The sequence below is a fragment of the Camelus ferus genome, chromosome 19 (genome assembly GCF_009834535.1).
Source record: "Camelus ferus isolate YT-003-E chromosome 19, BCGSAC_Cfer_1.0, whole genome shotgun sequence".
Lineage (NCBI taxonomy): Eukaryota > Metazoa > Chordata > Mammalia > Artiodactyla > Camelidae > Camelus > Camelus ferus.
The window spans coordinates 17771641-17788823 of NC_045714.1; the positions used below are offsets into that span (position 1 = coordinate 17771641).

At 46.2% G+C, this 17183-nt stretch overlaps 1 protein-coding gene across 3 annotated transcripts in view; it reads right to left on the reverse strand.

Annotated features, from left to right (window-relative positions):
- Positions 1-16267, reverse strand: part of KIZ (kizuna centrosomal protein) — a 90840-nt gene extending 74573 nt beyond the window's left edge. For 2 of the 3 annotated variants that reach the window (XM_032461739.1, XM_032461738.1), the window contains exons 1-3: positions 16105-16267; positions 11994-12056; positions 8916-9078 (exon numbers count right to left, since the gene is read on the reverse strand). In XM_032461739.1, coding sequence (XP_032317630.1) covers positions 8916-9078; positions 11994-12056; positions 16105-16193 — 315 coding nt within the window. In that variant the 5' untranslated portion in view covers positions 16194-16267. The remainder of the gene's footprint in view (positions 1-8915; positions 9079-11993; positions 12057-16104) is intronic. The other variant, XM_032461741.1, reaches the window with a different exon arrangement.
- Between the last annotated feature and the right edge of the window lie 916 nt (positions 16268-17183).

The window sequence follows — 17183 nt, forward strand, 5'->3', positions numbered from 1 at the left end:
TATTCGCTAGATCATCAACTTAAAATAAATTCTGTTTTCCATGAATACAAACACACTGTAGACGTCAGTGATCAGCACCATAGGAATCAAGTTTGCTCTGGTGCTAATAACGACATACAGATGTCTGCATCATTATCACACTAGAACTGATGAAAGTGATTCCATCATAGAACGACTTTTTCTTAAAAGGAAGGCATAAAAAGCACTTTGATTCATATGTTGGTAATTAAAGCCTTAAAAAGTCCCTGATTGTGGTCCATTGCAGATAAGTATCAGAACATTTTCTAAATTAGGCAGTGATGCATTGCAATTAGAAACACTCCTCTGAGATAATCAAATTAGAAAATTGTTTTCTTAGCAATTTGTTTTCTGAGCCTTTGTTTTGGCATATAAAAAAATGAACAGACAATAATAACCAAAACTGACTTGCCTCCCTCAAAATATCTTAAAAGGTATTACACGCTGCCCCATTTTTAATAACAGTTAAGCAGGGATTTCTTTTTTCTCTATTAGAATGCTATTAACACAACAGATAGCAGCAATGATACAAACAGATACCTAATTAAATAAGTTTCATAAGGCCAGTACAAATGATGAAATAAGCCAAGAAAAGATATAGAAATAAGGCAATTAAGAAACTACAATTTATATCTCTCTGTTCTATACCCACTCCTTTGAACTCCAGAGAGATTTAATTTTTAACCCAAGAGCTTTAAACAGGTATACTCTACAAATTCCAAGAGAAAGTATCTTTAAAAAGAGACAGGGGCAGATTACAAAATAAACAAAACAAACAGATTTATTACATAATAACCTTAAGCAAAAATGCTTTGTTCCTGTGGCTACAAAAGCTCTCTGAGATCAGCTGTAAACATGCACTGGGCATCACACCTGATCTCCTCATTCTGGGATCATTCGGTAACAGCTCCTAAAGACAGAGCACTTTCTCATGGAAATATGAGAGTATTAGTCCATTCATTTCACTGAAGCAAAAAAGTGGTAACTGCATTAGGGCTTCATAAAGAACAGCGAGGAAGTGTCTTTAAGAGTCCAATGTAGAGTGTTCTCCATGCATCTGAAAAATTTATTGAATTGTAAGTACTCCTCTAAATGAATAATGCAAATAAAAACTGTACATTGTATTTGAAATTGAAATAGTTACTGTGATAAGTTGATAACTGATACAAAATAACTCTGCATGATTGAGGCCCATGGATTTGAACTGTTCCTGCTCGTCTTCTTTGCCTTTTATTTTTATACGCAGTACTTGGTTGTTATCCATCCAACCCTCCTCCTGAACACTGGAGAGCAGGGGTTTTCAACCGTGCTCTGCAGAAGCCACAGGGCTCCCCAGTTCCAATTCCTCCTTTACCTGTAGTTAAGCAAAGGGTTCTGCTATGTTTTTTGGGGCAGGGGGAGTTTACGTGGAAAACACTACATAGTTGAATCTCTCCAAGACCTGCTAGCTAAAGATACCTAATGAAGCAGGAGAGCAGGTGTCTACCTGCACCTATTTCTCCAGCCATTAGTCTTTCGCATTTTACTCCCTGTTTCTTCTCTGATCAGGTCCCATGTGCTGCTTCTGCCTCCACGAGACATCAGGCCTTGCACTGTATCCTTTCTCCTGGGCGCAGACTCGGGCCCTATTCCCTCATCATGTGGCCTGGATTCCCCACGGTCAACTTGGCTGCTTCAGGGGCCAAACTACTCAGGCCCCAGAAGCATCTGCAGGCCCAGAGCCTCTCTAAGGACAATCCTTGCATCCAGCAACTCGCCTAGGAAAATCTGTTTTAATAAACCCAAGAGCACTGAATCAGCCCACAAGGAAGTGGCTCTGTGCTGTACTGCTTCGCGGCCCTGGGCTAGCTGCTGCCCCTAAATACAGGAGGCCTGTCCTGTTCACTTCCTTACTCTGTACAGGCAATTCATTTCAGCTCAATTCATGAAATCTGTTGACAGTGATCTGGGGTCACAGGCGGAGGAGACGAAGGCCCTGGCAGATCTTTTGTGTCTGGGATAGCTCCACACTCACGACCCATCCCGTTTTCCAATGTGTTCCTTCTGTTCTCCTTTATTCTTATTTACACTTCCTCAATTTCCCCTCGTCACATTACCAGCTGCCTGAAAGCACCACCATTACCTTTTTTTCATACGCTTTCTGTTTTTGTTGGTCTTTGGGACTGTACAGTAATTCTCTGTTACAGAGCTGCACAGGGCTTTAAGATCAGCTGGCTTGGCCTCCTCATTTACAGGTGAAGAAAGGCTACACAGAGTTATGTAAATTGTCTGGTTTGATTCTCAGATGAATATGAGACATGGAGCTACAATTCACAGTCTTTGTGTTTTCTTCTATTTTTTTCCAGCATACAGGCTTCTTAGATGTTGAACTTTTACCAGCAGATATGGTGGGATATTTATTTATTCAACCAGTACACATTAACAGGCAAAACATTTGGTTGGTAAAATGGGATCTGCTCCAGACTTTGTCCTCCAGGAGCCTGAAGGTCATGTCTGCCCACAGTGGCTGTCACAACAATTAGGAGGAACTAAGTAAGAGCTCAAAACATTTGCTCTCCTCAAATTTTACCCTCTACAGGCACATAGAACCTGATGACAGAATTTTCAGTAAGAACCCTATCTTTAAATAATGACATTCTATCTTCAGAACGCCTCTGCTATTAAACACAAATGCTTCTGGAGGAACACCATGGGGCACAGTCAGCACCACCTTCGTTCTCACTCAGCTGTCCATGGTCCATAAGAGAGGACAGAAATGGGGAAAACTTCAGTGGGTGCTTACTGGGTGCGCACTCCAGGACACGCTCTGGGCCAGACACGGAGCGCGCTGGGACGGCAGACGAGGAGCTGGCCGTGAGGTGGGCAGACGGACACGGAAACGAGGACAGCACCGAGGGAAGTGCCTAGCGAGCTCACTATGACACAGACGCCAGGCAGGAGGCAGGGACAGAGGCCTTCTAGCTGAAGGAGGTAGGAGATAATGTGAATGTGGTGCTTTCAAGGGAATCCAAATCGTTCAGCAAGTGTGTCAAAGAGAGCGAGAGTGTGCACGTGTGCGGGATATAAAGACGTAGCAGGTTGTGGGGGAGGCATGGGGGGATGGGGGTAGGGGATGGGGGAATAGTGAGGAAAACGTGGGGGTGGAGGGGAACGTGGGAGAGGGAGAGAGGGGAAGAGATGGGGATGTGGAGGAGACAGGTGGGGAGATGGGGGAGGGAGACAGGAATCGGGGAGCAAGCAGAGACAGGAGGGAGGGACGGGGGTGGTGGGCGAAGGTGGACGGGGAAAGGCTGGGGAGAGGAAGCGGGAACAGCTGCGAGTCTGTGTGAGCGAGACAGAAGGACCGCATGTGTGTGCTGGTGTGCATGGTCAGAAGTTTTTGAAGCCGTGGGGTGGTGTGCGGGCGGAGGCCAGCATCTGGGCTCTGTCCTGAAAAGACCAGGCACTCGAGGATTTCAGGCATAGGAGAAGCGTAACCAGACAATGACCCTCCCGACCTGGGGACCCTCCCTGAGTGCCCAGCATGCCAGCCTCACACCGGCACATAACATGGAAGGCTAAGCAGCCGCTGGCGACCCTCCACACAGGACCCCGGGACCTGCCTGGTGCTCCCACAGTCCAGCACCCTTATCTCTGTGCTCACGGCTCCTCAGGAGCTAGGAGGCCGCCCTGCCTGCAGGAGCATGTGGTCAGTCAGCTCCCCCCCATCCTCAGTCAGGGATGCTCAGGCACCCTGTACGCCTGTCCCAGGTGCTCTGAACTACCTGCCAGGCGCTGATCGTGGTGGTTGACAACACCCCTGTTCTGCCACCCATCCTCCCGTCTCCACTCCCCACCTGCCGACCAGCATCCCTGCCCTTCCCAAACAGGCCCCTCACATCGGAACCCTTGTCTCAGGGTCAGCTCTGGAGAGCGCCAACCTGAGATTAGAACAAAGGGCACCCCAGCAAAACTGCTCTAAGAACCAGCTGAGGCCCTTCCACCAACGCTGCTAAGTCGGGGAGTGGGGGGCAGGAGGAGGGAGAGAAGGGCACAGTCTTCACCCCTGTGAAGATACTCCTGCTGACATTCATGAAGTGAGTTTATTCAGCCTCTTTATCCATCCGATTAGTAGCAATACAGCCACAAAACTGTACTTTCTAAACTACATGACATCACTATCCTTATAAAGCCCTGAAAATAATTATAGGCCCCCAAATACAGAAATAAAATCCAAAAAAATCCATTGAGCTTCAAAGCTTTTAGCCCATTTTAAAAGACCTCAACATTCTATAATTAAGAGGTCCTAGTCCTACAAAGAGGGAGAAATTCAGTAAGAACCACATCTTTAAATAATGACATTGTATCTTCAGAACGCCTCTGCTATTGAACACAAATGCTCCTGGAGGAACGTTAATACAATTTGGGCAAAACCCCCACTTCTCTCACACTGCTTCACTTGGCTTCACTTTCTGGAATTTCACCAGTTAAGAGGTCCATCTGCAGTCACTGGACTCTATTCAAGGGAAAATACCCTGGTATTTTGGAGTGTATGTTCAGAACACCTGGCACCTAAGACTTCCTTGAGGTCAGTCAGCAAAGGGGTGAAGACCTGAGAGCCAAGTGGGGTGGGATTGAGGGAGACAGGGGGCTCCACACCCCTAAGGTTACACCTGGACGCTGGCACAAAGGGAGAGGCAGGAAGACACCAGAGACAAAGCCCGCTCGGATGCTCAGCTCACCCACGGCTTGCTGAGTCAGTGGTGTCACCAGCATAAGCGTCTGGTTTCTTGGGAACGTAAGGCATCCAGCCTCGGACTCAGGGTCACAGCCAAAGTACAGTTCTCCACAGAACACACATCCCTCCCGACTGCTGCTACATGATCTGCCCTTTTATGCCATCGGCAGATTTCTTTCTAAAGGCATTTCTCGTGCAAAATTCAAAGAGGAACACCTATGTAATTTTTGAATGATATTTATGAATAGAGCTTTACATAGTCCTACAAATTTTGTTTATCATTCTCTTCCTTAAAATGGTTCCCCACCCTGACATTATTTAGCAGCTCATGATAAGGTTTTTAAACACATCCTATCATATGCAACAAATGCTCTCAGTATACAAATATTTACGAAGGATGACGCTTCCTTTCAAACTGCTCCCTCTCACATTTGGTTATAATGCGACAAACAATTAAGTACAGCATCAGTAAGAAAATAAGAAAAATAAGAGGAAAACTTCTATTATTTCCTTTATTTACTGGGAAGAAGAAATTCCCTGCTGTGTCCACCACTTTAATTTTCTCTGCGCAACCTCTGAAAAGAAAAGAGGTTTACAATATTGATAACAACTGCTTTTGAGCTAAGCATTCTGCCTGAGTACTGAGAGAAGCAATGTGGAGTGCTGTCACCAAGACTCACTGCTGCCTGGGCACATCTAGCCTCCAGATCTTGGTTTCTAAATACCTTCACCCACTCAAAGGGACCGCAGCTCCTTGGGTAAGAGGCCACTTTCATGTCTGAGGCATGAAAGTATAAGTAAACCTGGACCACATTGTGCCCAAGAACAAAGAAGGCTCAGAATTAATGGGGTCATGTCAAAAGGATAAAGGGGCCAATTTGAAGAGACTCTCACTAGCAAAACTTGGGAAAATATAAGCAACAAAAGAATAATTACAGTAATTTACAATATACTGACTAAATACAAATTCACAAGTCCGTGGTGATTAGGAGAGAGAGAAGAGATGAGAGAAGGAAAGAAAGCTCTTCTTTACAGAAGAATGCCTGCTAATAGATGCAGAAGATGGAATTAGCAAACAGCGCTTCACAACCTCCACTATAACTGGCGCAGGCATCATTAAGGGTCCTGAAACCACTAGGGAAAAGGCTGCTGAGGAACAGGTATTCCCAGGATATCAAACCACCACACTACAGATAATTTACTGCTTTACAGAGGGAAACAAGGCGCCTTACGACAGAGAGACTGGAGATCACCATGTTAACCACGGCACCAAACTCAGCCTCGCTCTAGGACCGCCTGATGTAACGCTCCTGACAGGTGCAGCAGGACACGTGTAGACCCAGTTGTGATTATTTAGCTTTAATTAACACTCACAAAATCAAAACTTCAGTCCTCAGGGTCACAAGCCACATTTAAGTGCTTAACAGCCGCGCACGGCTGGTGGCTGCCGTATTAACAGCATCAGTCCAGACAGCACATTTCCATCACTACAGAAAGCTCAACTGGGCAGAGCTGGTCTAGACAGAATGCCCAGTTTATGGGAAATATGGGGGACACTACACAAGTTTAATGATGTCTCAAAGAAATAACATGAGCATTCTACAGGCAACTGGCCTGCCTTCTTCAAAAGCCAGTGTCATTAAAAAAAAAAAAAAAAAGAAAAGCGGTAAGAGACTGAATTAGATTAAGAGACTTAAAAAAATAACCAAATGTAATGTGTGAACCCCCATTGGCTCTGGGTCTGGAAAAATAGAGACTTCTGGGGGGAACTGGAGAAATTGCAATATTGCCTCAATATTAAAGAATATTATGGAATCACTACTCATTTTCTTAGGTGCGACAACGGTATTATGACAATGGAGGAGACCGCCCTTGTTCTGAGGGGATCCACACGCAAGGTTTTAGGGAGGAAATGTCATGGTTTCTGCAGCATACTTTCAATGGGTCAAGAAAAAATACATACACGCAGGCAAAGCAAATACAGCAAAGTATTTACAGCTGTTACAAACCCCCACAGACAGGAGGGCTCACACACAGCTGAGACGGGCCGCTCCCAGCTCTGGAGGCTGCAAGTCGGAGACCTAGGTGCCGGCACTTACCTCCCGGTGAGAGCCCCCCCACCACGTCATGAGCCACTGCCCCCTCTGCTTTCATGGGGGAAGGGGCCAGGAGCTCTCTGCAGCCTCCATTATGCGGCACTAACCCCACTCACCAGAGCCCCACCCTCACAGCGTGCGCACCTCTCAAAGGCCCCACCTGCTAATAACACCACTTTTGGAGGTTAGGATTTCAACATCTGAATTTAGGCAGGGGGACACAAGCATTCAGACTGTAGCATGAATGTTCATTATAGTAATTCTTTTAATTTTTCTGTGTACTTAAACATTTTATAATAAAAAGCTGGGGAAGACTTTGACAGAGGAAAAAAAGTAAGGGAAGTGCTGAAGCCAACATGTCCTGTAACCAGACGCAGGGGGGTTAACTTGGGCAACAAGCCCCGAACAGCACAAGTGGTGACAACCAAGCCCAGCCCTTCACGCTCGGCACAACTTGTGTAGCAGGAGGTGACCCGCAGCCTAAGGCAACGGGGAGCCCGGGGCACAGAGGGCAGGGATGGCGGTGGTGGTTCTGGATCGTAGAGCCCCCGGGTTCCCCTCCCTGTTCTCCCCCTTGGCCTCCCCGCCCCCTGCCCTACCCGGCCTCCAGGAACAGAGGCCAGAGGCGCCCAGGCCACAGAAGCAAAGCCCTCTAAGGAAGGAGGCCGTCCTAGAGGGAACCCCATGAGGCCAAGAGAGACCACGTGCCAGGCGCTGGGCCGTAGTGGCCAGGCCGGTTTAAGTTAACTACCTGTGTCATATAACAAAGAAGAGGTGTTCCAGCAATTCCTCAACTAAAGCAGAAGTCTGAGAAAATGCACTTTCAAGTTCTCTGAGCAGAAGCTGGCCACGTGGTCTGTCTGCCACCCGCTACTCCCCTCTTGATCCCTACAGCTCCTGCCTGAACCTGGATTTTCATGTTTTTTCCATTTCTTTCTGATACACAGTTTACAAAGCTCTTTGGTTGATCCTTCTGCCCTAAAGCTTACCTTCCTTCAATTTGTCTTCCGTGTTGCTACTAACTATATCTCTAAATACAAATGCTATCATGACAGTTACATCTGCTGTGTTTCAGTAACTCTCCCAATTTTGCAAGATAAAAATCCTTCTTCCTAGTGTTGTACTCAAGTTCTTTCATGGTTAGTCTCATTTTTCTGACTCTTTTTTTTGGGGGGGAGGGTAATTAGGTTTACTGATTTATTTTTTGGAGGAGTTACGAGGATTGAACCCAGGACTTCGTGCATGCTAAGCATGTGATCTACCACTTGAGCTATACCCTCCCCTACTCTTCTTAAACACTCTATGCTTCTTTTATATTGGGAGTACAAGCTCCTTGAGTTCTACATCTATTTAATCCTTGTACTTACAGTGCATAGCACGCAACAGCCACTAAATACGTATTTAGATACTGAATGAATAAACAGTGGATTCAGGCAGAAAAGTGAAAAAAGAAAATATAAAAAATTTTAAACAAAAAACCCTGAAAGTTATTTTATCTAACCCCTTAACAACTAAAATACTAATATCTGACAGCTTTATTCAGTGGTGTTTCCGTATCATGTCAGTGGGTATTGTGGTGTCAGCATTCATATCAACTAAAACAGCATCATGTAAGAGCCCCTCCTGGTCTCAGAGCTGTTCAGTATCTTGACCGTGATGGTAGATACACAAACCTGCACCTGCTAAAACTGCATACTACTTAACATAAACACACACAGATGAAACTGGGGCACTCTGAGTCAGACTCCTGGATTGTATCAATGTCAACATCCTGGCTGTGACATTATGCTACAGCATGCAAACTGTTACCTTTGGGGGAAACTGGGCAAAGGTATACAAGGGATCTCCCTGTACTATTTCTTACAACTTTGTATGACTTAACAATTATTGCAATAAAAATTTCAATTAAAAAAAAAACAGTCGGCCACACGGTAATGAATTCCCAGAGAAAGCTGACAGCTAATCTTAAGGATGAACAACTGAATATTAATGACTGCCACGGACCTGAAACTTACAGCTAAATTTCCAATTTTAGCAAAAAAAAAGACAAAAACCACCCCCATAGTACGAAAACAAGACGTCACCTTCAATTCTTGAAGCTTCTCTGCATTTGTGGCAAAGTGCCCAGCATGAGCTTGGACCTGCTCAAACCTCTTTAAATATTCTTGGTTCCGAGTACGCGCCCTCTTTTCTGACTCACATATTTCCTTCAGGTATTTCTTTAGTTTTACATACTTCAGCTTAACTCTGGAAAAATAAAAGCAGATTTTTACACAATGGAGTTAGAACTGAAGAAGTCTAAAGAGGAGAATTTTCTTTAACAAAACTGTTAATGACACAGGGTATTCTAAGGTATTTTACCCAAATGCTGAAGCCTAAAGGACAAGGGTACATGTGCATTTTTAGAGAGGAAATTAATGCAGCATCACTGAGGTATCACATCTAGGCATAACTCTCCTGAGAAACGGATACAAAACCACATTATACCATTCACACATAAAGATTTATACGGATTTCTTTCTCAAAATTAAATGTGACTTCAAGAGCAGTGACTATGTGGCCATGTTCAGATGGACAGCTTGTTAACATTCTTTTATGAGACAGACAATTTCAAAACCACCTGCTCATACAGAAACAGAATCCAACAATAAACCGCAGTCTCTAAACATCAAGCAATTTTGAGGGGGGAAGGTATAGTTCGATGGGAGAGTGCAGTGCTTAGCATGCACGAGGTCCTGGGTTCAATCCCCAGCACCTCCATTAAAACAAATAAATAAACCTAATTACCTCCCCCCTCAAAAATAAAAAAATAAGCCAAGAAATTTTGAAATTTAAAATGCCCTAAAAGCTCTCAGATATTTTAAAGTTTTGTTAGAAATTGCAATGACATACTAAGTGTTAAAATATTTTACGATATATGGACTGTAACTCTACTCAAATTGTGAGAAAACCTTTGGAGACTCTCATTCAAACCCAGGGTCAAAGCCAGCAGGCGGACGGCTGAGCAGTGCCGTCCACTCCCCCCGCAGAACCAGCACTGCTCCTCCGCCGCCTCCTCCTTCACGAGTATTTAAGTCATAAAAGAGCCTGGTACACAGCATTTCTACTGTTGGCTCAATAATTATTCACCATTCTCTTTTCAAGCAAAAATAAGTTGAAAACTGCAAAATGTTCACCCTCAAAAACAGATCTGCAAAGATGCTGGAAATGTTAAAAATGAATCAACAAACCTTCAACTCCCACCCCTAAGCCAGTAATTGTCAAGAAATTTTTTATTGTGATAATAATTCTGATCTTGGTTGGCTGTCCCCATTTTTCCTCCTGAACAAAAACCTTAAGGCTGGGTTTACTGCAGCCCACGTCTGCCGTTTCTGACACAAGTGACAGTGATGGAGGTGGAACCCAATGTACTGTCTTTCACACGGGAGTGATGAAAACTAAACCGGGGTGGATAACAGAGGCTCTGGAAAGCCACCGTGCCAGGCTTCTCCTGCGCTCCCCACACTCCCCCGGCTCAGCCTGTCTTCCCAGCAGCACCGGCATGGGCTGCACCTGCTGTCCAGCCTGTCCAGGGCCGCTCTCCTGAGCCTGCAGCAGGGAAAGCCTGGATGTGAAGAGGGGTTATCAGCTCCTGGGGTGGCCCTGACCACAGGGGCAGGGGGGTGGGAACCAGCAGGTAGGGAGCCCCCTCCTGCTGCCCCAGAGTGGACACTAATGAGGGGCAGGGTGGCGTCTCCACGGCTCATCTGAAGGTCCGGACAGATGGAGCCCCGGGGCCCACAGTGGGGACCAGCCCCGTCTCCAGGCTTATGTGACCACTTCCTACAATAAGCTACCACCTGCCCAGATCCGGTCTCAGGCGCTGCCTGCTGGGGGAAGCAGGCCGAGGCAGCCCTGTCAGACAGTCTGGGTTTTCTCCTGCGGGCAGTCAAAGGAAGCCTGCTTTTAGCAAACCACACCCCTGTCTCCCAGGAAACAAGAGGCTGAGAGAGGACGAACTCAGCAAATGGCAGCCTGGTGAAGGTCCTCATCCTCTCTCACGTCACCCGGCCCACCACCACCACCACGCCAGGAAGCCCCCCAGGAGCAGGCTGCGGGAGAAGCCCGCACTCCGCCTTCCATCCCTTCAGTCGGGAGCTTGAAAGGTGGCAACGGCCACGGACCCTCCAGCTCTGGGCCCACCTGTGAGGCCACAGCATCTCCAGCACTGCTGTCTCCTCCTGTCTCTTCCAGAGCCACCAGAACACACAGCTGCCTACCATGAAGTATGGACACAAACTTACAACCGAAGGATCACTTTGAAGATGAGAAAACAGAGGGGCCTGATGAGTGATTTGCTCTTACAGTATTCTTGGTTTCTCTCTCTTCTGGATGAGAGGTTTTCATTTTGCGCTCATATTACGCTATGGCTAAGTCACAAACTTAACTCTATCATAGCCAGAAAACCTTCATGTGAATAATAAAGGTGGTAACTTTTGGCTTATGGATAAAGTTCAGTTTCCATAAAACAAAAAAAAAATTAAAAGTTTGCTCTTATAATGGAAAAGAATCTGAAAAGAAAATATGTATGTATGTACATGTATAACTGGATCACTTTGCTGTACACCAAAAACTAACACTGCAAATCAACTATACTTCAATAAAAATTTTTTTTACGTTTGATCTCAATGTTAGAGTAAATAACCTAAAAAGGATAACACATATACTATCCACGGCTCAGAATAGTTTGAACAGTCATTGTCATACACCCACAAATGAGACATCCACGCAGCCCTGTCTACAACAGTTTGTTGGAAGGTCACCTACAGTAATTATGCCTTAATCATCACACAGACTCAGTGTGTTTAAATTGTGACCAAAAAGGTAAGTAAGACTACAGTGCATCTCATTCTTAAGATAGTTAAGCAAAATAGACTCCTGAAATAATAATGCAAATACCAAATAATGAAAATACAATCATTTTTACCTTATACTTTAATCAAATTGATTCTTACATTTGATGCTGATTACATTAAGTTGCAGTGTTTACCTGAAACAGTTACACATTAGAAATAAGAGAATGGTAACAGTACTACAACTATGTTATTTATAACATACATCAGAGTTAAATTTTAATTAATATATGCAAATTGGTTTTAAAACTTTCTGCTATCATATCTTACCTGCATATGTCAGATTGATTATATTCATAGAGTTTCCTTTCCAGGTCCAGTCTCTTCTTTTCACTATAATATAGAAAGAAAATATTTTATGAATTAATCATACTGATCAGTAACAGGCAGTCAGATTTAGAACACGATCTCCTTTGAAATCACACCTTTGTGAGAAAGTTTCCCTGGTCTAAGAAGCAGAAAATGCCAGCTGTGTTTGAAACTCAAGATGCAAAAACACTAGGGAAGTCTAAAAAGCGAAAAGGATACCAATATGCAGCAAAAGGAACAGGATTCTCAAAGAAACAGGGAAATGTATAAAAGGCTGGGAAGCAGGTTGATTCATTCAGCAAGTATCATGTCTTGAGGGCCACGAAGATCCAGGCTCTGTTCGAGGCCTGGAGACTGACTGACATGGTGAACAAGCTAACCAAGGCCCCCACCCTCTGGCAGTGACATTCTAGAGGGAAGAAGAGACAATAAACAAGATAAATATGCAAAATACAATATGGCCAGACATCTCTGAAAGCGATGGGGTGCCACCAGGTCTAGACACAAAGCCTCCATAAATCCATCCCAGGCTGAAGACTGCTGGCTGGCTCTGCTCCAACCAGACAGACCTGGGCAGGGCACAGGCAGTGCTGTGTTAGGAAGAGGCCTCTGAAAAGCAGACCTGGCCTTGCTCATGGTTAGCAGAGACCAGGGCCCCTAACACCATTACTTCAAATTTGGGGCATTTAGCCTGTGATGTCCAGGTGAGCACTGGTAGTAAGCTGGAGGACAGAGCTTACTTCCACACCTGCACACCAAACCTGGGCAAGAAGCGGGGGAACTCGGCAGCAGAGGAGGTGGCAGCAGCAGAAGCCAAGGGCTAGGGAGCAAAACTGCTGAACAGGAAGCCATCCCAGTTCCAAAAGAGCCCCTGGGAGGTGACATGGACAGTTGGTGAAATCTGACTGGGGGTCTGTGGGTTGGTATACCAATGTTAGTTTCCTGACTGGAACGGTTAAATGGTGCTCATGTAAGGCAGTACCCTCATTTTTTTTGGAAATACACACTGGAGTTTCTGGGAGTGACGGGGCATCGTATCTGAAGTTCTCAGATGGTTCAGGAAAGTTGAGTGCTTTTATAGACAGGCAGATAGACTGAAAGGGAAAAAAGAAGATGTAAAAAAATGTTAAGAGTTGAGGAATTGGGTGAGGGGAATATTAGAGGTCTTTATTCAATACTTGCAACTTTTCTGTTGCAAGCTTGAACTTATTTTAAAGTAATTTTAAAAATCACCTTTGACCTCTAGTGAAAAAGGATCAGTTTTTACGGGAATCCGTAACCTCCCAAGCAGCAGTTCTTCTCAATAATAAACATAAAACTTCTTTGTTCCTGCTCTACCTTGAGTACATACAGATATCTGCTGGTCATACTTCTCTATTATGACACTTCAAACACTGAAAAATCACAAACACATCATCATGGCCTTCTGACTCCAGGCAAAAGGATGCCAACCTCATGAACTCTCACAGGTCACCTTCCAACCATATCCACACCACAGTGTCCCAATGCTGACTCTCATTTCTACTCTAAAATCAAGACAAAACAAGATATTTACCCCAATAAAAGGCCAGAGAAAGGCTTACTGGGAGGATCATCTGGCAATTCCTGCATCTTAAATCTCTATTTCAGAATCTTTAAACACCCAGCCCTGGCACCTATACCTGTAGGCCCTGGTTTCAGTCACCTCTAGCCCTGACCTGGACCTTTCAAAGTTTTACACAGCTGGGTGGTCTGTAAAGAGCAGCCGCGGGGCTTAATTTTTTCCTTCCAAGCCACTTGTTATTCTGTTTTTGTCTCAGGTAACACTGCAATGACCCACCTCTAAGAGGAGCAAGACAGGGCAAGTTGTTTTTATCTCCCACTCCCCGGGTGTGTCCAGACTGTCAAGGAGCTGTGACCACCCAGGGTTGCAGCCTTTAAAATGATTGGAGAGTTTTAGGAACCACAGTCCTTATGGTCACTGGAATTGGTTAAAACAAACAAACAAAAAGGTACATCCAAACACTCAAATAGGACACAGATGATGATAGACATTGCTCACCATTTTCAACTTTTTTACTTTACGGCTCATAGCTCGACTAGAGGAAAAAAAAAAAAAAAAAAACCTGAGGCCTTACTTTATATATTACTCAACGCCCCTCATTTCTGGTGAAGAACCAGGTCAGAGAAGCTGAAAGACCTGCCCATGGTCACACAGCCGCTCCTGGCCTAGATTGTAGATTTCCATACTTCTTCTGCCATTTCCTCTGAATCCACAGTTACTTGCCTCTGCACTTACCAGCTAGGCCTTAGAGTAAGCTACAGACTTTTAAAATGAAAAATGAATACACAAAGTAACAGATCTGTACTGCCTTAAAAATAAAACAAACCTCCAAATGCAGAACCATGAATAGGCTATAAAATTTGACTCAAATTCCTTATATAATTTCAACAGCCTCACCTGCCTTAATAGTTAAAGTATTAAGTGTTATAAACATAAAGTGAGTAATAATCATCACAGTCATTATACCATAAGGACTATAAACAGCCAATCGTTCCCAGCACGGGAAGCAAAAATGATAACTGAAATTAACTTAGTTTTTAAAAGATGCCATTTGAACCAGTAACAGTGGAAAATTAGAACTTGGGTTAAGAGCTACAAATAACCAAAGGCCTGAGGTAACTAAGCTACTCTTTGACCGGAACAGAATCAAAGAGCACTTTAAGGGTATACTGATGAACCGAGCGGCATCTTGTCTCTTAATTATCAGGTATGTGCAAACACTTAATAACACCTCTGAAATATCACACTGCCTCTTTTCCGCGTTGACTGGAAAATGGTCATTATTTAGTGGCAATCCGCGGCTACTCGGCTTTACACAAGACATTCACAACTCTGGGACACCAGCTGGTTGACTTGGGGATTTCTTCATTTCTTCCATTCTTTCATCATTTATCAAGCCCCTCCCCAACTTCAGGTTCTCTAAGAGGAGCTAAAGATCCAGCTAGATGCGGTCCCTGTCCTCCTGGAATTCTCAGTCTACCCAGGGAGCGAGTCACTTAAGCCATTATCCAGAAGGGCTGTAAAGGGAGGGCACGTAAGTTAGGAAATGGCGGATGGGTACTTGGCGCAGGAAAGGCCCTGCAGGAAGTGATTTCTTCAAAGCTGCAGGTGAGGTGAATGGGTGAGTGAGCAGCCACATGTCAGGAAGAAAACAGGACGCAGAAAAGGGTTAATTGGTAAAAATATGTGAGGGTAATTAAGAAGGCCTGTGATGGACGCTCTATAAACATTCGACAAGAATTAAATCTAGCACAGGACGAATACAATTACTTTTCAAAGCCACTTACTTCTGCCTTTACCTTACGTGTAATTACTGTCATTTTAGAATTGTCACACACAGCTCTCCTCTTCACTAAAATGATTCTGCAGCTTTTAACACTCATTAAACGTTTTGTTTATCAAGAGATCCAAAAATCTATTTCCTTTCCTGTCAACTAATGAGATTTCCAACTCCAATTAATTTAGCAGCTAAATATTAATCCAACAACTTATCTTTTATGTAGTTATTTACAGTAAATTGTTTTATAATCTTCTCTCTTCAGTGGTTCTTATCGCTCATGTCTTAATCAAGAACCCCCTGACGGCTGGACTTCTTAATCAAGAACCCCCTGACGGCTGGACTTCTCTCTCTCTCTCTGGAAATTTCCCCCCTTCCTGGCAGATCTGGCCCCCAAGGTCTCCTGCATGTCAACAGGGCGTGGGTCTCACACACAGACACACACTCGCTCTCCCGCCGCGCTCCCGGCCCTGTCACCGCCGAGGCGGTGCGGCCGTCAGGGCGGGATGACAACCTGAGGAGGCCCGGGCGGGGCGTGTAGCGGGGCCTGCCTGAGAGTGACAGGCAGGAGAACTCCCACTCTCGCTCCGGGGCAAACCCGGCGACGCGGCCGCTACCCCCGCGCAAGCCCTCCAGTGAGGGGACGTCTCTGGTCAACTAAGCGCTCCAGGCCCCGCCGTGACCCGCGGGCGGGGCAGGGCGGCGGAGCCCCGGGCCGGCCGGTCCCCCGCCCCGCCCCGGGGAGGCCGTACCTGTCCCGCAGCCCTTGCTGGAGGCGGCCCAGCCTCTCGTAGTAGTCTGGGCTCGCCTGGGGCGCAGACGGCGCGGAGGCCCGACGCATCCTGTCGAGACGCCGGCTCCTCAGGGTAGCGGAGCCCGCGCAGTCCAGACCACCGCCCCACCATGCACCGCGGGTAGACGCGCGCCAGACGCCGCGCAGGGGGCGGGGCTGGGCGGGTAAGTGGGCGGGGAGTCAACCTCCAGGGGCGGGGCGGGGCGCCGAGAGTGGGCGGGGAGCTGGCCCGAAGGGGCGGGACGCCGTGGAGGGGCGGGGCAGCCAGCCTGGAAGGGCGGGGCGTCCGGGGAGGGGGCGGGCCGAGGCTGCAGGCAGGTAGTGGAGAGGCGGCCTTGGGGGATCGGTCCCCAGCCCTCTCCGCCGCGTGAGTGGCGTCTTTCTCTCCCCTGACCGTTCAGAGTTCTCACGAGAGAGACTCTGGCCCTCCTCCTGGCGGGGGCCTTCTCTGAGGGCCAGATCAGCAGCCGACCCCGCGATCCCCGCCCCCTGGATAGAGAATGGAGGCCGGGCGGGAGTGATTCACGTGATCATTTTTGTCTCTGGTCTCAGATTGCTTTAATTTTACAAGGTGTATTCTCTCCTTCCCTCCCTTCTTTCCAGAATTTGCTGAGTGCCAGCACTGTGCTAAACTTTTTCTCCTACTAGCACTTAAAGCAAAACAAAGCACAAAAAAGACAAAGACAAAACCCACAGTACTAAGCAAGTATGCTCAACCCTGACGGAAGAACAACCCCCTGACTTGAAAACCCAAGCTGACCCCGCGGCTGTGGCTAGGGCTCGGGTCACGTTAACGGTTGGTGAAGAGCAGAAAGTTGCTAGCAAATGGCTTGCAAGCAGACATGTGTGCAGACAGCTCGGTAGACAAACACCCTGTACAACACTTGGCGGGGACTCTACAGCCCCCTGCCTGGCCTCCAGTCCCTTCTTCCACTGCCCAGCCGTGTGACCACGTACAAATCACCCTCTTGACGTCCCGGGTTCCTCATATTACAGGGAGGCTGTTCCTGCAGGGCCCACCTATGTCCTTTCTGTAAT